The sequence below is a fragment of the Saccopteryx leptura genome, chromosome 4 (genome assembly GCF_036850995.1).
Source record: "Saccopteryx leptura isolate mSacLep1 chromosome 4, mSacLep1_pri_phased_curated, whole genome shotgun sequence".
NCBI lineage: Eukaryota > Metazoa > Chordata > Mammalia > Chiroptera > Emballonuridae > Saccopteryx > Saccopteryx leptura.
This window is the reverse complement of record NC_089506.1, coordinates 38,400,386-38,422,860: the sequence shown is the minus strand read 5'-3', so window position 1 is coordinate 38,422,860 and position 22,475 is coordinate 38,400,386. Positions and strand designations below refer to the sequence as shown.

General features: G+C 42.8%; 1 protein-coding gene across 3 annotated transcripts in view; it reads right to left on the bottom strand.

The window, feature by feature from the left end:
- The window catches only part of CARS2 (cysteinyl-tRNA synthetase 2, mitochondrial), a 74,050-nt gene that overhangs the window by 42,806 nt on the left and 8,769 nt on the right, over nt 1-22,475 (bottom strand). For all 3 annotated transcript variants that reach the window (XM_066380559.1, XM_066380558.1, XM_066380557.1), the window contains exons 3-5: nt 21,117-21,234; nt 2,020-2,091; nt 1,790-1,895 (exon numbers count right to left, since the gene is read on the bottom strand). In XM_066380559.1, coding sequence (XP_066236656.1) covers nt 1,790-1,895; nt 2,020-2,091; nt 21,117-21,234 — 296 coding nt within the window. The remainder of the gene's footprint in view (nt 1-1,789; nt 1,896-2,019; nt 2,092-21,116; nt 21,235-22,475) is intronic.

Below are 22,475 nucleotides of genomic sequence, written 5' to 3'. Positions count from 1 at the left end.
GCTATTTGGCCAGGTCTTGTTTATGGTGTCAATTTGCTGAACAAATTGTTTCTTCACAAACAGTTCAAAAGTCAAACTATAATCAATCCCTGTGAAACTGTCATGAAGTCCAAATTAATGAAGTTTCAGTAAATGAATTTTAAATTACCGTATTTCTATTTGTTATCATTATTAAGAATTCACAATCAAGCATGGTAAAAAAACAAACAGCATTTATTCCTAAAGTGTGTTTGGATAAGACTCTCTAGGCACCTCATGGACATTAACTAGTTTATCTGGATTATGTGTCTTATTTCAAGTTCCATGACAGCAGCAAAACAATTTCTGGGTTTCTAGAGCCAATTCCAGTTCAGTCACCTAAGCCCTTTAAAACATTTTCTTGGAAACAAAATCTAAATATAGCTGATAAGATAAAGTAAAAGATTGCAAGTCCTTCTGCATATGCTATTGAGAAAGGCAGCATATGATTCTAGGACCAAGGAGACCCCTCAAATGTATCTATGCGCTCAGGTAGGGCCCTGAAGGAAAGGCGCATACAGTCCAATAATCCCTATAAAGTGTCTCCATTATCACGCTCTGTAGTTTGTTACTGACTTGCAACAAGCGTTGCAGTACCTGAACACTCCCAACCCTGGACTAGGCACTCGAATGGGTTATTCGCTAAAAGCAGAAGGGTTTTCTGATCCAATTGACAAAATCTGAATGCATTAACAGCAAGCTGAAGCAGCGTATGGCTGGCTACCAAATGGTACTGTATAGATATCAAAGCTGAGAAGGTGAGTTCACTGTCAGCTACAGGTAGTAAAGAAACTTCCTGGGAGAGAGAACAGGATTTAGATTTGGGAGGAATGACTAGAGAGGGGGAAGTACGGCTGAGAACAAAGCTGGATCCTTGAAGCAGCAGAACGTCAAAATGCCAGTCTGTCCCGAGGCCACCAGACAAAAAGCAGCAGCTCCTAAAACAACGAGGCTCTTCCAGATGGAAGCAATCATGCGAATCCAGAAGGTGGGGTATTCCAGCAACAACTGGCCTGGCCAGTCTCCCCAGTAAGTCCATAACGAGGGGAACACAGGGCACTGTCTTAAAAGAGACAGAGGGACACACCACGTGCAGTGAGCAGCCTGAATTAGACTAGGATGTGGGCAGGTGGAGAACCACAGAGTGAATGTGAATATGTGGAGGACGTGGGAGGCTATCAGGGCTCTGTCCAGCACTTCTGATGACACTGGGGTGACACAGAGTGATCTTTCTGCTCAGAGATGCGTGTTGAAGTGTCCAGGGTCTGAAGCGTCAGGGTGTCCAAAGCTTTCTTTCACTGGTCCATCAGGAAATAACATGTCCATCCAAGGAGATGAGTGTCTTGAGGGCCAGTCTTTAACAAAGGAGTGGGCCTCTAGAGGTACTGCCACTGTCATCAACCTTTTGTTATAGAAAAATTGTAAACAAAGTTGAAAGAAGACTCAAAGAACACCTGCACACCTACGTCTAGCGCCAACAACTGCTAGCATTCTGCCATAAATGCCTTATCTAGACCAGCTCTCCAGATGGTCATCTCCTCCCATGACTGTCAAAACTGTTTTTTAAAAGAATTGATGCAAATGTTTTTGCAAAGACAAGAACTGTAAAAAAAAAACCAAAAACCCTTATATTTTCACTATACAAATCACATCAAAAAAGAGAGTAAAACATTTGGCACATTCCAACAACTCATAAATATTTATATATGTCCAGTTTCTCAAAGTCCTATCAATTTTATCTAACAATCAGTTTTTATAGCATAACCCCCACCTTTTGCTGTTGCATAAGCATGCCCATTAGCAATTATTCCTTCAATGAAAGAAACGATCTGAGGAATATTTTCAGTTACCCTCATGTACACTGTGGGCGGGAGAACCTGGAAGAAAGCAAAGGAGAGGTGACTGTTTCCAGGCTTCGGAGTCTCAGTCAGCCACAGCTGGCTTCCACTGTCCAAGCTTCTCATCCTCGTGGCAACAAGAATCAACACCACCCTACGTTACCTTCAGGGCTGCCATATCTTGTTTAAAATCTTCTTCATAAAGATTGGCAAGAGAAGCGGGTGATATCTTCATCTGCAAAAAGATCAGGTGAGCCTGTTAGGGAACCTGCAGTATTCACAACAGAACTGCACAGAGACACCCCCGGCTCCCTGGCCGGGAGGACCGGGCCACACGGCCACATCACGGCTTGGCCTCAGTTTGGCATGCCTGCTCACAAAAAGGGCATAAACTTTAGGTATCAAATTTATTCTAGCAGCTTGGCTAGTCAAACAGTTCTGTTGACCTTGTTTTCTAGTTACAGAGAAAAAAAATAAACAAACAATGTCATTATTTCTATTATGTAATTCAAAACTAAATCTAAAACATAAAAAAGCCCCTTTTTCTAGAATAAGGGCAAACCAGATCAGTCTATCATATGTAAACAGAAACTTGAGTTCCTATTTTATACCTTACCCCTCAGGAGGCAAAAGTAAACAAGTCAAAAATACATTACAGCCTATTAGCCCTGGCCAGCTAGCTCAGCGGTAGAGTGTCGGCCCGGTGTGTGGAAGTCCCGGGTTCAATTCCTGGCCTAGGCACACAGGAGAAGCACCCATTTGCTTCTCCACCCTTCCCTGTCTACTTTCTGTCTCTCTTTCCCCCTCTAGCAGCCAAGGATCCATTGGAGCAAAGTTGGCCTGGACGCTGAGGATGGCTCCATGGCCTCCACCTCAGGCACTAGAATGGCTCCGGTTGCAGTGGAGCAACGCCCCAGATGGGCAGAGCATCGCCCCTGGTGGGCATGCTGGGTGGAACCCGGTCGGGCGCATGCGGGAGTCTATCTCTCTGCCTCCCCGCTTCTCACTTCAGAAAAATACAAAAAAAATAATAATAATAATTACAGCCTGACCAGACAGTGGCACAGTGGACAGAGCATTGGACTGGGGTGCAGAGGACCCAGGTTTGAAACCCCGAGGTTGCTGGCTTGAGCATGGGCTTATCCAGCTTGAGCGTGGGTTCACCCCCTTGAGCGCGGAGTCACTGGCTTGAGCGTGGGATCATAGACATGACCCAAGGTTACTGGCTTGAGCAAGGGGTCACTCACTCTGCTGTAGCCCTCTGGTCAAGGCCCGTATGAGAAAGCAGTCAATGAGTAACTAAGGAGCCGCAACAAAGAATTGATGCTTCTCATCTCTCTCTTTTCCTGCCTAACTGTCCCTGTCTGTCCCTCTATCTGTCTCTCTTGCTTAAAAAAAAATTACAGAGGAAATCTCTTAAGAAATTTTAAAGCAATACAGCATGAAAATAGGGACTGTGGTGGGTGTTCAATCGCCCAGTGCCATGGCTGGGCTCCTGGGAACAGGAAGTACCATGCCACTAATGGACGCTGACTTCTGAACTAGGGTATATGAGGGCTCGTGCCTGCAACCCGATCTAGAGAAGGCACACAAAACTAGGCTCACAAAAGAATTCCTTACTTTTCAGTGGAAACACTCCCAAGACAGAAGCATGACACACTGTGAAATTATAAAACTAAACCTATCTTCATAATTGTTGAGCCTGTGAAGTGACCCGTGAGCCACCAGAGCTCAACCTGCATCTGTAGTATCTGCTCCATGCTGGGTCCCCCAATCCTGATCCTCCCCAAAAACTGAGAAATAGAGCTCCACTTTATGGCAAAGAAATGTCAGCTCTGGAATATTAAGGAACTTTCTCAAGTGAAACAACACCTTGAACCCACCTTCTTCCTAGCCCAGGGCCCTAAAATAGAAATCACCCTAGAAACTGTGACCAGTGAACATTTACTGAAGAAAGAAATCTGGTGAATGAAGTGTTGCTGCCCAAGTGTCTTTTCAGCTGTGTGGTCTTGAGCAAAGCAATAGAATTCTGTGCCTTGGGCTTTCTTTGCGACATGAAGAAAATCCCAGCTAATAGTCCTTAGATTACTATGAGGATTCAATGTGCAATCGGAAAGTCAACGCTGTGAATGGAAAAACCTACATTAATTTCACCGTTACAGAGACAACACACCTAGTACCAGACAGAGCTAATGATCAGTACATATTAGCCCTTTTCCCGTGGTGCAGCGTTGTGGCAAAGCTGACCTCCTAAAAAACAAATCAGTTTATATATATTAATATATCCAAAGGCAAAAGACCAAAGAGAAAAGTTAAAAATTCAGGATTATTTTTCACTTTAGAAGCTTAAAATATTATGCAATTTTGGACTTAAAAGTCAGCGGATTGCTTGTATTTACTCATCTGTAATTTGTTTTCTGCATAGGAAACTCACCAGGAAATTCAAATGACATAAAGGGTGCCCAGGACCGGCCCCCCTCCCAGCAGGCAAACATCACCAGTTGTCTCAGGAGCATGACTATGGTCATACACATATTTGCATCCTCTTCTTGAAATGTAGCACCTTCCACACTTGGCCAGCACCCGGCTTCCTTCTCTGACAACAATGTTCTAGAACTGTCTAAGCAGAGCACGATCAGCCACCACCTTCCTTTCAAAGGCTGTCTGCGTTCCATCCCAGACATTTCATGAACTACTCACCAGTCCTCTCTAATTACTTTCCCATCTTTTACGAGACACACACGACTATACACATGTCACTTCCCACAGGGTCAAATATACATTTCTAAGCTACAGACCTAGATGTAAAACCACCAGTCAGAAAATGTTAGCTAATGCCAATTGCCTTCCACAGAAGGTGTGCCAATGTGACCCTGCCTGGCAATGCCCACAGGTGTCTGTTTCCCACACCCTAACTGCACAGTGCTAGCAAACTTTCAGATTTTGTCAACAGCTAAGCAATGCTTTCTCATTGTAATTTTAATTTGCACTTCTCTTATTTTGAGTGAGCTTGCACATTTCACATGCTTACAAACTATTTGTATTAAATGATTTATAATTACCCATACCTACCATGCTTCTATTAAGTTGTAGGTCTTTCTTTTCTTACTGATTTGCAGAAAGTATTTTTTATAAAAGAAATTAAGCTTTTATCTCTGATATGAATTTCAATTTCTTTTCAGTCTTTAAACTTTATGGTTATTTTATGGCATGTGGAAAATTTACTTGAGTATTTAGCAATCTTTGATATTTTTCAATCTTTTCCCACAAATGGCTTCTGGGTTTGAAAACTAACTTAGAAAAGCCTTCTCCAATATGAGACTATAAAAATTGCCCCGAGGTTCTTTCAGTAATTTGTGGTTTCATTTCTTTTCTATTAAATCTGTGATCTGCCTCGAATTTGGCTGTGAGGCACATATCCAACATTGGTTTATTTTTTTCCCAGATGGTTACCCAACTGTCAATACTTTCTACATAATTCATCTGTTCCCCAGTGATGTGAAATATCATCTTCATCATAAAACAAATTTCCATTATTTATTTTATCTATTTCTGGACTTTCTGTGTGTTCCATTATCTGCCTATTCATGCAGCTATCTGTATAACACATTTCATTTCATAACCTGCGCAGAGAAGAAAAGCGGATCAGCAAACGCTCAGGGACAGGGGGACGGGGGTGGGGGCAGGAGCAAGGGACGCCGAGGGACGAAGGAAACTCTCGGGGTGATGGATGGAGATGTTCACCATCTCAACACTGGTGATGGGCCCACAGGTGTGCGAGTTGTATCATGTTGTAGGTCTGGTGTGCACTATATGCAATTTTTCACGAGCCCGTCCTACCTCAATAAAGCTGTCCAAAAAAAAAAAGAAAAAGAATATTTGAAAACAAAAAATTGCCTAGAGCAGTGGTCCCCAAACCCCGGGCTGCAGACCGGTACCGCTCCGTGGGCCATTTGGTACTGGTCTACAGAGAAAGAATAAATAAGTTACATTATTTCCGTTTTATTTATATTTAAGTCTGAACGATGTTTTATTTTTTTTTAAATGACCAGATTCCCTCTGTTACATCCGTCTAAGACTCACTCTTGGCGCTTGTCTCGGTCATGTGATACATTTATCCATCCCACCCTAAAGGCCGGTCCGTGAAAATATTTTCTGACATTAAACCGCTCCATGGCCCCAAAAAGGCTGGAGACCACTGGCCTAGAGCTTTTAAAATATGATTTAATATTTGGTACTCATCTTTTACAGACTTTTCCTGGCTATTCTTGCTTTTTTGCTATCCCATATGAACTTTAGCATCAGTCTGTCTAGTTCTAAAATGGGGAGTAACATGGATATGGACACACACACACACACTTGTTTAAACAACTTATCAAATATAACACTGCCTGAACAAGTAACACATGTGGCTTCTCTAGCTCACACGGCACAACCATAGAGGACATGGTTCAGAAATGGTCATGAGTGACAATGAATTGTAAAAGGAATACCATCTACTGCTGGCCTTGGAGGAGAGAGCGGGAACCATATTCTAAAAGTAAAACCTTTAAATTTAATTTTTAAGCAGCTGATCACACCTGCTCTCTTTCACTTTCCAGAAAACAAACTACAGGAGGTAACAGGTGCTGAAATGGGGTCCTCGTCCTTGTTACTCAGATTGTTGTCCAGCTCTCCCTTATTATCATACATCACTTCAAGCCAGTTCTCTGCCTGGCAGGAGACCCCGCTGGTTGGGCCCTCAGCACGCAGACTGAGTGTCCAGTCTTCTTCCCGGAAAGAAGGGCAATGCAGGCCAGTGTTTCAAAGCACAAAAAGAATAACTTTGGCTTGAATCACTGATACATTTATTATTATTTTTCTCAATGCAAAATGTGACTGTGCAAATATACCCTGCCTCTTAATTCTTACCCTCAAAATCCTCTGGCGGTTTTTATTCCTGACAAACCATAAAACTGTACCAAAAATTAAAGTCAAGGGAATGATTCAAAAAAGCATAATATTTTAACTTAAAGTATTTTAAAAGAAAGTGTTAGAGCAGATGGAACGAAAGATATCACCATCATTAAAAAAGCTTGCATTAGCCTGACCAGGCGGTTGGTGCAGTGAATAGAGCGTCGGACTGGGATGCAGAGGACACAGGTTTGAGACCCCGAGGTTGCCAGCTTGAGCACGGGCTCATCTGGTTTGAGGAAAAGCCCACCAGCTTGAACCCAAGGTCACTGGCTCCAGCAAGGGGTTACTCGGCCTGCTGTAGGCCCGTGGTCAAGGCATATATGAGAAAGCAATCAATGAACAACTAAGGTGTTGCAATGCGCAATGAAAAACTAATGATTGATGCTTCTCATCTCTCTCTGTTCCTGTCTGTCTGTCCCTGTCTATCCCTCTCTCTGACTCACTGTCTCTGTAAAAAATAAATAAATAAATTAATTAAAAACACAAAATAAAACAAAAAAGCTTGCATTATATAAATAGAATACCCTTTTTTGCTGGATACTAAAAAACAAACAGATGTTTTCATAGCTATGTGTTTCAGATACGTGGTTTACCAACTTAAAGATACTATTTTGAGAACCAAAAACTATTCAATGCCACATTAGCATCTTGGCATGTAACAAATATGGAAATTTTTAGGTGCCAAAAATTAAACATGTTTTATATTTATGATCTTTAAACCAATTCCACCAACATTTTTCTGAAGCTGGAAACAGGGAGGCAGTCAGACAGACTCCCGCATGCGCCCGACCGGGATCCACCCGGCACGCCCACCAGGGGGCGATGTTCTGCCCCTCTGGGGCGTCGCTCTGTTGCCTCCAGAGCCACTCTAGCGCCTGAGGCAGAGGCCACAGAGCCATCCCCAGCGCCCGGGCCATCTTTGCTCCAATGGAGCCTCGGCTGCGGGAGGGGAAGAGAGATACAGAGAGGAAGGAGAGGGGGAGGAGTGGAGAAGCAGATGGGCGCTTCTCCTGTGTGCCCTGGCCGGGAATCGAACCTGGGACTCCTGCATGCCAGGCCGACGCTCTACCACTGAGCCAACCGGCCAGGGCCAACTTTTCATATTTTAAATATTATAATAAATGTTAAAGTGATAATCGATGTTGCCTGGTAGTATTTGTGAGATCTTCAATCATGTCCCTTCTTCCTGCATTTCCTGCTGCCTGCGACCTGCTCTTTCCTGAAACCTGCCCTTGCAGGACTCCTGGCTCTCACCACTCTGCTGACCACCCAGTCCTGCCTGCCTGCTCCAGCACATCCTCCCCGCTCCTGTCCCTGTCTCCCACGCACCCATGTTCTTTCCCACAGTGACCCCCCAAGCCTGACCAGTCTCCAGCTTCCCACCAGCCATGCTCCCACGACTTTCAGGTCAACATTTCCACCTCTGATCTTGAAGATTCTCATCAGATGCCCATTCACCAAGGGCAGGGACACATCTGTGCTATCTCAGGTTCCAGCTGAGTGTGATGACAGGTGAAACGCTGACCTGTTCACCTTCCTTCTTAACAAAAATCCGTATTTCCAAGTGACACCTTCGCCTGCGGTGTTGCTTCAAACTGCTCCTTCCCTCACTGTTTCAGAGGGCACTTACTTCTGTCATTTCCATCCCAAATCCCACCAGGGAGGTCAACTTCAATCTCAAACCCTGTCTCCTCCTGTGTGAAGGGTGATAATGACAACACCTGGCAGGGTGCTGTGAGGTCAGCTGTCGCAGACGCAGACACAGAGCAGGCTACCTGGCCTCCCACCACCGCCTCCTCTTCCTCTGCCTCTCACTCACTCCTCTGACCACATTGCTATGTCACAACCTCACGTCCAAGGCCTTCTGGCTGGACCAGGTGTACACACTACCCCAGGGACACCGACCACACGTGGGAGATTTGGACATGAGCAGAAACAGAACGGAATGCTGACAAAGTCTTAAACCAAACCATCACAGAGAACCAGGGATGGTGTGATGAACCCAAAATGGAAGCCCCGCCCAATCTTCAACGCTAGCCCTGCAATGCTGCCTGACGCCAAACGTGTGGTGTCTTTCCCAACACCTGCCACCTCAATTCTCCGACTCTAGCAGGTGTCCTACACCAGCCACTTCAATTCTCCGACTCTAGCAGGTGTCCTACATCAGCCACTTCAATTCTCCGACTCTAGCAGGTGTCCTACACTTCAGTGCCCTTCTGAAACCAACCTCTGAAGTTAACACAGACCTCAACAGTTAGGTCCTGCAGAGGTCTCAAACTCGCGCCCGCGGGCCGCATGCGGCCCGCCCACCAATTTTGTGCGGCCCGCAGACTGGCCCGCAGATTAATCCACGAAGTTTGATTAGTCTGCGGGCTGCACAAAATTGGTGGGCGGGCTGCACGGCCGCGAGTTTGAGACCTCTGATTAGGGGATCAGTCCCAGAAGACTGCCCCCACTTCAGACACCAGCTGGAAATGGTGGTCCCCAGGCCACTTGTATTTCTACACACTAACTACAAATTTGGGGTTTGGCAGAATGAATCTCACAACTCAGGAAAGCACTCTGTTTACTCTCCCAGTTTACTATAAAGGACACCACTCGGGATAACGGGAAGGGTGAGAAGCACAGGCAAGTACGGGGAGCGGCGGAGCTCCCGGCCCTGCGGGGTTTATGGCAACTTCATCACTTGGGAGGGTTAAGTCATAGGCCCCAGGAGGGGCTGGTAGAGGAATGAGGGTGGGAGTACAAGTTCCCAGCTCTATTTATGGCTTCATGGCTTAGACTTTCTGAGAACAGCCCCATTCTGAAGCCATCCAAGGGCCCCAGCCCTCAGTCATCTCATTAGCATACAGAAGACACTCCATCACTCCAGAGATTCCACAGAATTGGGAGCTCTGTGCCAGGAACCATGGACAAAGACTAAATGTATATTTTTATTATATTATATTCCTGAGCTCACTGAACTTCTGATTCTACATCAGAACTCACCCTTACTCTCTCATAAAGTCTGCTCTCTGAGACACGGTCTCTCTCTGCATGGCTCCCACTGACCCCTCCCAGGGGCCCCGTCTCAGAGTGATCCCTATCTGCTAGACCAAACAGATCGTGTGCTAGAATATGCTGAGACCCTCCAGGAGGACATCCAAGTCTTCAATAGGCCGTCTAGGCCCAGGTCACCCCACTAGCTCTCCAGCATCACCAGCAAGCCCCCTCCAAAGTTCATCAAACACTGAATTGATTGGTTCCCATAAAGAATATCACCTCATGCGGCTTCTCTGCCTCTCTCCACGCCCTTCCCTCTACCTAAAATGTCTTACCATTCTTGCTTTTCATGTTTGATTCCTTCCTAATGCTTAAGTTCCTGTGTGGGCTTTCTCCAGTAAGTCATTTCTGAACTCCAGGGAAGCTGAGTGATCTTCTTTGCACCCCTATATCCTGGCTTCTAAAATAAAACTATGTCACATACAGAGCATCTGTGTGTAGGACCATCTATCTGCCTCACCAGATACAAGCTTTGAAAGACCAGGAACCGCCTTCCTCACTTCTCTTTGCACAAAGCCAGGCACAGGTCTGACCCCAGACATTCAGTACATGCTCAGGACCAGTTCTGGAAACAGAAACTGAGTCTACTGCAAGGGAGCAAGAAAAACTGACTAAACTATCCCAACAAAACAGAAATGCGAAATCCCACCTTTCTAAAATAATCCAATTTTGAGTTCTCTCATATCACAGAAGCTACAAAGACGCTCCCCTTGAAACAAGTCAGGATACTGTTTGTGAGAAAGAGACAGGTTTCTCAGACCAAGGATTCTTCTTAAAGGGACCGTGCAGAAAACCTCTTTCACAACCACTAACCCAGGACTCTGGGAGACTTGGGAGAGATGAGAGGACTGAAGTAGTAGGAAGCGAGTGTAAGCTAGGAGGCACAGGGAGAAACACTTTGAGGGGCAGCCACCCTAACCCTTGGGCTGAGTCACCCCCCAAATATAAAGTGAATATTTCTCCTGGAACCAGCAGTACCAGGAAAGGGAAGCAGGACACCTGCAAAACAAGCTCTCCCGCAGCACTCAGAGCAGAGTTGCTTAGGAGGGAGCCTTCAGGAGTACGGAGTGCTGAGGTCCGAGCAGCAGCGTCCCCACCCACACCGCTGAGGGCTCGCTGTAGGGCGGACAGAGACGGGATGCGGAAGTGCCGTCCCATCGGCAGGGGCGGAAGTCAGGCTAGCCACCACTGAGGCGTGGCATGAGCTCAGTCACGAGCTCAGACACGAGCTCAGTCACGAGCTCAGTCACGAGCTCAGTCACGAGCTCAGTCTCGCCCAGCAAGAGCGGAAGCAGGGGTCTTCAAACTTTTTATAAAACCGCCCACTTTTGCAGTGCTGGTCAACCTGGTCCCTACCGCGCAACCGAACAGCGCTGCGATTGGCCCACCATGAAAGCAGGACCGCCCACTAGTGGGCGGTAGGGACCAGGTTGACCAGCACTGCAAAAGTGGGCGGTTTTTTATAAAAAGTTTGACGACCCCTGCCGGAAGGGGTACACGAAAGTAGTTCAACCCAGCTGCAGGTTAGGTAAGCAAGAGCGGTCCTGCCTGCAATCCCACCCACAGGGGAAAGGCCAAAGCCAGGGAAATGTAGAGAACTGCGGCTGAGCACCGGCATCCAGCCCTAGCTAGCCCGGAGCTGGGGCGTGCAGCCAGCGCCATAGTGCAGCTCCGCCCACAGGAGCGGAGACACATGACTGAGCATAGGTGTGCAGCCCCGCCTGCGATAGTGCAGCTCCGCCCACAAGGGGCGGAGCGAAAGCCAGGGAACCAGCGGAGACACATGACTGAGCATAGGTGTGCAGCCCCGCCTGTGGTTTCCAGGCTTGTGGCCCGCGTGGCATGCAGCCCCACCCATGAGGACAGGTTAAAGGCCAAGGCCAGCTGAGGCTTATAATGTGTGTCCGTAAAGTCGTGGTGCACTTTTGACTGGTCACAGGAAAGCAACAAAAGATGATAGAAATGTGAAATCTGCACCAAATAAAAGGAAAACTCTCCCAGTTTCATACCTATTCAATAGAGTTCGATGTGGGTTCACGCATAGATTTTTTAGGGCTCCTTAGGTACCTATCCCATATGGCCTCTACAGACTCATCACTGACTGATGGCCAACCAGAACCGGGTTTCTCCACCAAACTGCCGGTTTCCTTCAACTGCTTATCCCACCGAGTATTGTTATTCCTACGTGGTGGCGCTTCATTATAAACACGACAATATTCACGCTGCACTTTGGTCATGGATTCAAATTTAGCGAGCCACAGAACACACTGAACTTTCCTCTGTACTGTCCACATCTCGACTGGCATGGCCATGGGTTGCTCTGCTGTATACATGGTGTTACGTCATCATCTGTGCATGCACACATGCCGCCACAAAATCCTACAGAAACTGGGAGGGTTTTCCTTTTATTTGGTGCAGATTTCACATTTCTATCGTCTTTTGTTGCTTTCCTGGGACCCGTCAAAAGTGCACCATGACTTTATGGACACACTGTAGACCAGGCACAAGAACTCAGCCCGTCTCGAGGAGGACAGGTGGAAACCACAGCGACTGCCGCAGCCAGCCGGCACTGGCAATGCCCATACTCAAACACCCAAGGCAGCGGCAGAGGGGGTGGTGGGCCTGCAGACAGACCACACCTAGAAAACACAGAGGCCATATCCATTGGACTCCAGTGGCCACACACTTCTTATACACAGACAGAATGGGAAGGCAGAGAAATGCAACCCAAATGAATCAACAGAAATCCCTAATAAAAGGACTTGAACGAGTCAGATATAATCAAATTACAGGATGCAGAGTTTAAAATAATGATTGTTAGGATGCTCAAAGATCTTAGAACAACAATAGATGGATATAACGAATACCTAAATAAAGAGATAACAAGTATAAAAAAGGACATTGAAATAATAAAAAAGAATCAGTCAGAAATGACAAATACAATATCAGAAATGAAGACCATAATGGAAGAAATTAAAAGCAGGGTGATGAAGCTGAGGATAGAATCAGCAGGTTAGAGAACAAGAAAAATGAAGGCACGGAAGCAGAGCAGCAAAAAGAAAACAGATTCAAAAAGTCTGAGGAAACTTTAAGAGAGCTCTGTGACAAAATGAAGAGAAATAACATCCGCATCATAGGGGTTCCTGAAGAAGAAGAGAAAGAACAAGGGATAGAGACTTTGTTCAATCAAACCATAGCTGAAAACTTCCCTAAATTACAGAAAAAAGTCACACAAGTTCAAAAAGCACAGAGAATTCCATTAAAGAGAAACCCAAAGAAATCTACACCAAGACACATCATAATTAAAATACCAAAGCTAAGAGATAAAGAGAAAATGTTAAAAGCTGCTAGAGAAAAAAAGGCTATCACCTACAAAGGAGCCCCCATAAGGATGACATTCAACTTCTCAACAGAAACACTTGAGACCAGGAGGAATGGCAAGAAATATTCAAAGTAATGCAGAACAAGAGCCTACAACCAAGACTACTTTATCCAGCAAGGCTATCGTTTAAAATTGAAGGAGAAATAAAAAGCTTCCCAGACAAAAAAAAAACAAAAAAAAAAAACTCAAGGAATTCATTACAACCAAATCAATGCTGCAGGAAATGTTAAGGGGCCTGTTATAAACAGATCAAAGGGGGGAAAGAATATAGCAAAAGAGGAATACAGATTTAAAGAATAAAATGCCAAGAAACAACTACAGCCTGACCTGTGGTGGCGCAGTGAATAAAGCGTCAACCTGGAAATGCTGAGGTTGCCGGTTCAAAACCCTGGGCTTGCCTGGTCAAGGCACATATGGGAGTTGATGCTTCCTGCTCCTCCCCCCTTCTTTCTCTCTCTCTCTCTCTCTCTCTCTCTCCCCTCTCTATAATGAATAAATAAAATCTTAAAAAAAAAAAGAAACTACATATCAATAATAACCTTAAATGTAAATGGGATAAATGATCCAATCAAAAGACATAGGGTAGCTACGTGGATAAGAAAACAGGACCCATACATATGCTGTTTACAAGAGACACACCTCAAAACAAAAGATGCACACAGACTGAAGGTAAAAGGATGGAAAAAAATATTTCATGCAAATGCAAATGAAAAAAAAGCTGGGGTAGCAATACTTATATCAGACGAAATGGACCTTAAAACAAAGGCTATAGTAAGAGATAAAGAAGGTCACTACATAATGATAAAGGGAGCAATCCAACAGGAAGATATAACCATTATAAATATCTATGCACCTATATAGGAGCACCTAAATATATAAAGCAGACTTTGATGGATATAAAGGGCAATATCAATAGCAATACTATAATAGTAGGAGATTTCAATACCCCACTAACATCACTAGATAGATCCTCAAGAAAGAAAATTAACAAAGAAACAGCAGACTTAAGGACATACTAGATCAACTCGATTTAATAGATATTTTCAGAATCTTTCACCCTAAAGCTGCAGAATATACATTCTTTTCAAGTGCTCATGGTACATTCTCTAGGATAGATCACATGTTAGGGCACAAAAGGGGTCTCAACAAATTTAAGAAGATTGAAATCATATCAAGCATTTTCTCTGATCACAGTAACATGAAACTAGAAATCAACCACAACAGGAAAACTGAAAAATACTCAAACACTTGGAAACTAAATAGCATGTTATTAAATAACAATTGGGTTAACAATGAGATCAAAGAAGAAATAAAAAAATTCCTGGAAACGAATGATAATAAGCATACAACAACTCAAAATTTATGGGACACAGCAAAAGCAGTACTGAGAGGGAAGTTCATAGCATTACAAGCATACCTTAAGAAGCTAGAAAAAGCTCAAATAAACAATTTAACCCTGCATCTAAAAGAACTAGAAAAAGAACAGCAAGTAAAGCCCAGAGGTAGTAGAAGGAAGGAAATAATAAGATCAGAGCGGAAATAAATGACATAGAAGCTAAAGAAACAATACAGAGAAGCAATAAAACCAGGAGCTGGTTCTTTGAAAAGGTAAACAAGATCGATGAACTTTTAGCTAGACTCACCAAAAATAAAAAATAAAAATAAGAGAGAGGACTCAAATATTTAAAATTAGAAATGAGAGTGGAGAAATAACAACTGACACAACAGAAATACAAAAGATTGTAAGAAAATACTATGAAGAACTGCATGCTAAAAAATTAGACAACCTAGATGAAATGGAAAAATTTCTTAAAACATAATCTTTTAAAAATCAATCAGGAAGAATCAGAAAACCTAAACAGACCAATTACAACAAATGAGATAGAAACAGTTATCAAAAAACTCCCAACAAACAAAAAAGCCCAGGGCCAGATGGCTTCACAAGTGAATTCTACCAAATATTCAAAGAAGAACTAACTCCTATCCTTCTCAAGCTATTTCAAAAAATTCAAGAGGAAGGAAGACTTCCAAGCTCCTTTTATGAGGTGAGTATAATTCTGATTCCAAAACCAAGCAAAGACAACACAAAGAAAGAAAATTATAGGCCAATATCCCTGATGAATTTAGATGCTAAAATCCTCAACAAAATATTAGCAAACCAGATCCAGCAATATATTAAAAAAATCATATACCATGATCAAGTGGGATTTATTCTGGGGAAGCAAGGCTGATACAATATTCGCAAATCAATCAATGTGATTCATCACATAAACAAAAGGAAGAAGAAAAAACACATGATAATTTCAATAAATGCAGAAAAAGCATTTGATAAAATCCAGCACCCATTCATGATTAAAACTCTCAGCAAAGTGGGAATACCTCAACATGATAAAGGCCATCTATGACAAACCCACAGCCAACATCATACTCAATGGGCAAAAATTAAAAGCAATCCCCTTAAGATCAGGAACAAGGCAGGGGTGCCCCCTTTCATAACTCTTTTTTTTTTTTTTTTTCATTTTTCCGAAGCTGGAAAGGGGAGGCAGTCAGACAGACTCCTGCATGCGCCTGACCGGGCAGGATCCACCCAGCATGCCCACCAGGGGGCGATGCTTTGCCCCTCTGGGGCGTCGCTCTGTTGCGTCCAGAGCCATTCTAGCACCTGAGGCAGAGGCCACAGAGCCATCCCCAGCGCCCGGGCCATCTTTGCTCCAATGGAGCCTTGCTGCAGGAGGGGAAGAGAGAGACAGAGAGGAAGGAGAGGGAGAGGGGTGGAGAAGCAAATGGGCGCCTCTCCTGTGTGCCCTGGCCGGGAATCGAACCTGGGACTCCTGCACACCAGGCCGACGCTCTACCGCTGAACCAACCGGCCAGGGCCCCCTTTCATAACTCTTATTCAACATAATCCTGGAAGTCCTAGCCACAGCAATCAGACAAGAAGAAATAAAAGGCATCCAAATTGGAAAAGAAGAAGTAAAACTATCATTATTTGCAGATGATATGATATTGTATATAGAAAACCCTAAAGTCTCAGTCAAAAAACTACTGGACCTGATAAATGAATTCAGCAAGGTGGCAGGATATGAAATTAATATTCAGAAATCAAGAGGCATTTTTATATACCAAAAATGAAATGTCAGAAAGAGAAATTAAGGAAACAATCCCCTTCACTATTGCCACCAAAAAATAAAGTACCTAGGAGTAAATTTAACCAAGAATATTAAAGACTTGTACTCGGAAAATTATAAAACATTGATAAAAGAAATCAAAGAAGATACAAACAAGTGGAAGCATATACCGTGCTCATGGTTAGGAAGAATAAACATCATTAAAATGTCTATATCACCCAAAGCAATTTATAAATTCAATGCAATACCAATTAAAATACCAATGACATACTTCAAAGATATAGAACACATATTCCAAAAATTTATATGAAACCAAAAAAGAACATGAATAGCCCCAGCAATCTTGAAAAGGAAGAATAAAGTGGGAGGCATCACACTTCCTGATATCAAGTTATACTACAAGGCCATTGTACTCAAAACAGCTTGGTACTGGCATAAGAACAGGCTATAGATCAATGAAACAGAACAAAGAACCCAGAAATAAACTCACACCTGTATGGACAACTGATATTTGACAAAGGAAGTAAGAGCATACAATGGAGTAAAGACAGCCTCTTCAACAAATGGTGTTGAAAAATTGGACAGCTACCTGCAAAAAAATGAAATTAGACCAACTTATACCATTCACAAAAATAAACACAAGCCTGACCAGGCGATGGCGCAGTGAATAGAGCATCACACTGGGATGCTGAGGACCCAGGTTCAAGAGCCCGAGGTTGCCAGCTTGAGCGCGGGCTCATCTGGTTTGAGCAAAAGCTCACCAGTTTGGACCCAAGGTCACTGGCTCGAGCAAGGGATTACTTGGTCTGCTGAAGGCCCGCAGTCAAGGCACATATGAGAAAGCAATCAATGAACAACTAAGGCGTTGCAATGCAAAACGAAAAACTAATAATTGATGCTTCTCATCTCTCCATTCCTGTCTGTCCCTGTCTATCCCTCTCTCTGACTCTCTCTCTGTCTCTGTAAAGAAAACAAAACAAAAAACCCCCCACAAAACAACAACAACAAAAACACAAAAAACTCAAAATGGATAAAAGGCTTAAATGTAAGCTGTGAAACCATAAGCATCTTAGAAGAAAACATAAGCAGTAAGCTCTCCGACATCTCTTGCAGCAATATGCAATATATTTGCTGATTTATCTCCATGGGCAAGTGAAATAAAAGACAGAATAAACAAATGGGACTATATCAAACTAAAAAGGTTTTGCACAGCTAAAGACAATAAGAACAGAATAAAAAGACAAACCACACAATGGGAGAACATATTTGACAACACGTCTGATAAGGGATTAGTAACCAAAATTTATAAAGAACTTGTAAAACTCAACACCAGGAAGATAAACAATCTAATCCAAAAATGAGCAAAAGAAGTGAATAGACACTTCTTCAAAGAGGACATACAGATGGCCAATAGGCATATAAAAAAATGCTCAACATCACTAATCATTAGAGTAATGCTAATTAAAACCACAAAGAGATATCATCTCACACCAGTCAGAATGGCGCTCATCAACAAAATAACACAGAATAAGTGCTGGCGAGGATGTGGAGAAAAGAGAACCCTCCTGCACTGCTGGTGGGAATGCAGACTGGTGCAGCCACTGTGGAAAACAGTATGCAGATTCCTCAAAAAATTAAAAATCAAACTGCCTTTTGACCCAGCTATCCCACTTTTAGGAATATACCCCAAGAACACCATAGCAGCCTGACCAGGCAATGGCGCAGTGGATAGAGCATCAGACTGGGATGCAGAAGACCCAGGTTCGAGACCCCAAGGTTGTCAGCTTGAGCACGGGCTCATCTGGTTTGAGCAAAAAGCCCCCCAGCTTGAACCCAAGATCGCTGGCTCCAGCAAGGGGTTACTCGGTCTGCTGAAGGCCTGCGGTCAAGGCACATTTGAGAAGGCAATCAATGAACAACTAAGGTGCTGCAACGTGCAATGAAAAACTAATGACTGATGCTTCTCGTCTCTCTCCATTCCTGTCTGTCTGTCCCTGTCTATCTCTCTCTCTGACTCACTCTCTGTCTCTGTAAAAAAAAGAACACCATAGCACTGTTTCAAAAGGAGAAATGCACCCCCATGTTTATGGCAGCATTGTTTACAATAGCGAAGATCTGGAAACAGCCCAAGTGTCCACCAGTGGACGAGTGGATTAAAAAGCGGTGGTACATATATACAATGGAATACTATGGGGCCACGAAAAGACGGAAATCTTACCTTTTGCGACAACATGGATGGACCTGGAAACTATTATGTTAAATGAAATAAGCCAGGCAGAGAAAGAAAAATATCATATGACCTCACTCATTTGAGGAATCCAATGAACAATGTGAACTGAGGAATGAAATTGAGACAGAGGAGAGATCAAAGGGACCAGAGGAAAACAGGACAGAGGGAAAGGGGATGAGAGGATGGAATAAACCTGAAGGGAAGGGGGGAGGGCACTATGGGGAGGGGGCAAGGGAGATGTTGAGGAGAATACAGGGAGGGGGGGATGCAACATAATAAATTAAAATCAATTAAAAAATGGTTAAGATAGTAAAAGAATTGAACTCATTACTACACTGAGGACTCTACCCTGTGGACCCTTAGAAGAAAGATTCACTTGATGTGAACTCTGAGAAAGACTTTATCTGCTGAGATTGACTCCCCATGGTTAACCAAGAACCCATATTGTATGAATGATAGAAGTCTAATGTCCATTTGCTGACAAGGGCCAAACACATACTCTGTATACCAGGAAGAACCTCAGACTGAACTCTCAGCTTCCTGCACTATGGCCTAACCTAAGTCAAGCACTACAGGCAAGCCCTAGTTCATATTTCTACCAACGGACTGACACCTACCCCATCCAATAAGAACTGCACAATTTCGGTACCTCGTTTACATAAAATGGACCTAATTGAGTACTTAGGTAGGAACTTTCACTATAAAAGATGGCCTCCCCTGTGTTTCAATAGAACACAATTTAGGTTGCTATTTGAATCTGTGTTTCCTGGGCTACAGCTCTTTTTTGTTTAATTAAATGCTTTTTTATTCTTTATTACAGTCTAAAATTAATTTAGTTTACAATCCCTAATGCAATAGTTCCTGAATAAAGTCTGTTTTTACTGCCTTAACTATAAAACAGAATAATAATCCAAGTTTTAGAAGAATGACAAAACTTATCAAATAAACTCCTTCTCCTTTAATCTAGTGATTCCACTTGGAAAAAATATTTAAGGGCCTTACCAGGACGTGTCACAGTAGATAGAACATCGACCTGGGATGCTGAGGACCCAGGTTTGAATCCCCAAGGTTGCTGGCTTGAGTGTTGGATCCTAGACATGACCCCATGGTCATTGGCTTGAGCCCAAAAGTCGCTGGCTTAAAGCCCAAGGTCGCTGGCTTGAGCAAGGGGTCACTGGCTTGGCTGGAGCCTCCCAGTCATGGCACATATGAGAAAGCAATCAATGAGATGATGCTTCTCATCTCTCTCCCTTCCTGTCTGTCTGTCCCTATCTATCTGTCTCTCTCTTGAAAAAAAATTAAAGAAACAAAAAATATATTCATTGCAGCACTGTTTTTTAACAGCTAGAAACACCACACATTGCCAATGAGAGGAGACGTAAGAGAACAGCTAAACAGCCACCCATGGCAAAATGCTATCTAGTTTCTGAAAAAGCCAATCAGTAGAAAACTGAAAGACGTGGTATCTACAAAATAAATGTGGCAGAAAACAGCAGAATATGGACGTAACCTAAGAGTCCAAAACAAAGATGGTAAATTATCATATGTCCATGTGATAGAATGTTATAAGGCTATTTTAAAATGTTCAAGAATATTTATAAACATGAACACTCAAAATTTATTAAGTATAAAAAAACAGACTGTAAAACAAAACAAAGCATAAACTGGTTTTCTAAAAATAATATATGCATTTTGTAAAATTGCAGGAATGACGTCTTCAACATAGTTTTTTTCTGCAAATTAGATAATTTCACAATTATTTATAGCTTTTTAGAAATAACTGTTAAAGTTGCTAATGATAAAAAGCAGAAAAGGTGAAACTTTGAAAGTAGGCTTTCAAAATTATGATTATTCATGTAACTATTAATTAACCCTTCATTAGAATTCCCCCACCTAAAACTTCCTTTTTTAAAAAAATATTTTATTTATTGATTTTTAGAGATAGGTGAGAGAAAGAGAAGGGGGCAGAGCTGGAAGCATCAACTCATAGTAGTTCCTTCCCGTATGTGCCTAGACCAGGCAAGCCCAGGGTTTTGAACCAGCGACCTCAGTGTTCCAGGTTGATGCTTTATCCACTGCGCCACCACAGGTCAGGCTAAAACTTCCTTTAAATGTCACGTAAGGTATAAGAGAAGTGCCCTGTTCCCTTAACAAATGAGGAGAATTAAACCTCATGAGAGCAAAATTTTCCTAGCCTAAAAGTGGCCTTTTGACTTCCGTCTGAAGAGCGTAAGAGATTTACCTTGGAGGCTGAGGGACCAGGGGACAGATTACAGATTGAAGTTAGGAGGCCCCACAAAATGAGGCAGTTCATTAAGGGCTTCAGGGACCAAAATCAAATAGACCTGAACTTCCTTTACCAGGACAAGATCCCTCTGATTACCAGACAGAGCACACTCACCGGACCACGTGTGACAGTAAGATGGGTAAAGTACTTGTGAAACACAATAAGAAAAACTGTCACAGAGAGGTCAGAACACTCATTAATCAAGTTATCAATCAATGTAATCTTCAACACTTACTTCATTGGCCCTTTTAATTATCTTATCATCCACATCTGTAATTCCCATCACCATGATGATGTTGCATCCAAAAACCCTGGTTAGGATCCTTCGAATTATATCAAATCTAACATACGAGCTGAAAGAAAAAAAGAAGTTAGGCTGTCTTTAATACATTGAGTCATCACTGTGATCTTTAAAAAAGAGTGCAGTTCATTTTAATATGCTGCTGCCTAACTTCAAATGTGGGATATCAATAGATAGTTCAAGTGCACCTAGAAAAGGGAACAGACTTTTACTCACTGGTCCACACTGGTCTTCACAAGAAATCAACACAGGTACTGCCTCAATTTCAGGATACATGTTAGCATTTTTAATTTAAAATTTTTAAATATTTATTGATTTTAGAGAGAGGGGAAGAGAGGAATGGAGGAAGGAAGGAAGGGAAGAAGGGAGGGAGGGAGGGAGGGAGGGAGGGAAGGAAGGAAGGAAGGAGGGAGAGAGAAAGAAACATCAACTTGTTGTTCTATTCATCCGCACTCATTGGTTGATTCCTGCATCAAACCCGCACACTTGGCACATTGGAACAACACTACAACCAACTTAGCTATCCAGCAAGGCAGTATTTTTAATTTTAGAGCTATTGCTCAAGTGAGTTTATATCTATTTAATTTTATAAAACGTTACTCCTAATACATTCACTAGGTAGTTAAAATACTGAGCATTTACCCTTCTTCATGTTCTCTAATAACTATAGTGTTTCACTATGACAAAATAGAAATACCAGCTACAGATAAAAACAAATGTAATCCTTTTAAAGCTGTATAAGATTACTCCTAAGAAGTGTGTACACTGTTATAAAAATTAAAACATCAGTTCATTGGTAGACAACACTGGGAAAACTCAGACTTGTAAAAGAGAAGAACTGTTTTAAAATCCATTAAGATCCATTTAAAATCTCAAAAATCTTGTTTCCCATAAAAACAACATTAAAATTTAAGGTCAGCTAATCTCATGTACACGTCTGTCATCCATGTGGCCTCTCTAAATTTGAGTTCATAAAATCATTTTCTCTTGAAAACAAGTCTCATAATTATATCCTTTGAACCTCCCTCATTCACTCAGCCCAAACACAGCTGAGGCCAAAGCCCTCTATTCTAGTGACGAAACTATCTCCGTAACTCTTGCCAAGATATTTAACCTTTTGAAGCCTCAGGCTGCTTATTATAAATTTGGCAAGATTCCACTATCCCATAGGGATATTATACATAATCTTAGTGCAGCATGAACAGCAACAAACATGAGCTATTATTACCATTATCATCACTACACTCTTCATTCATCTTGAGTAGAAAAAGACTTCAGAAGACATGAGATTTA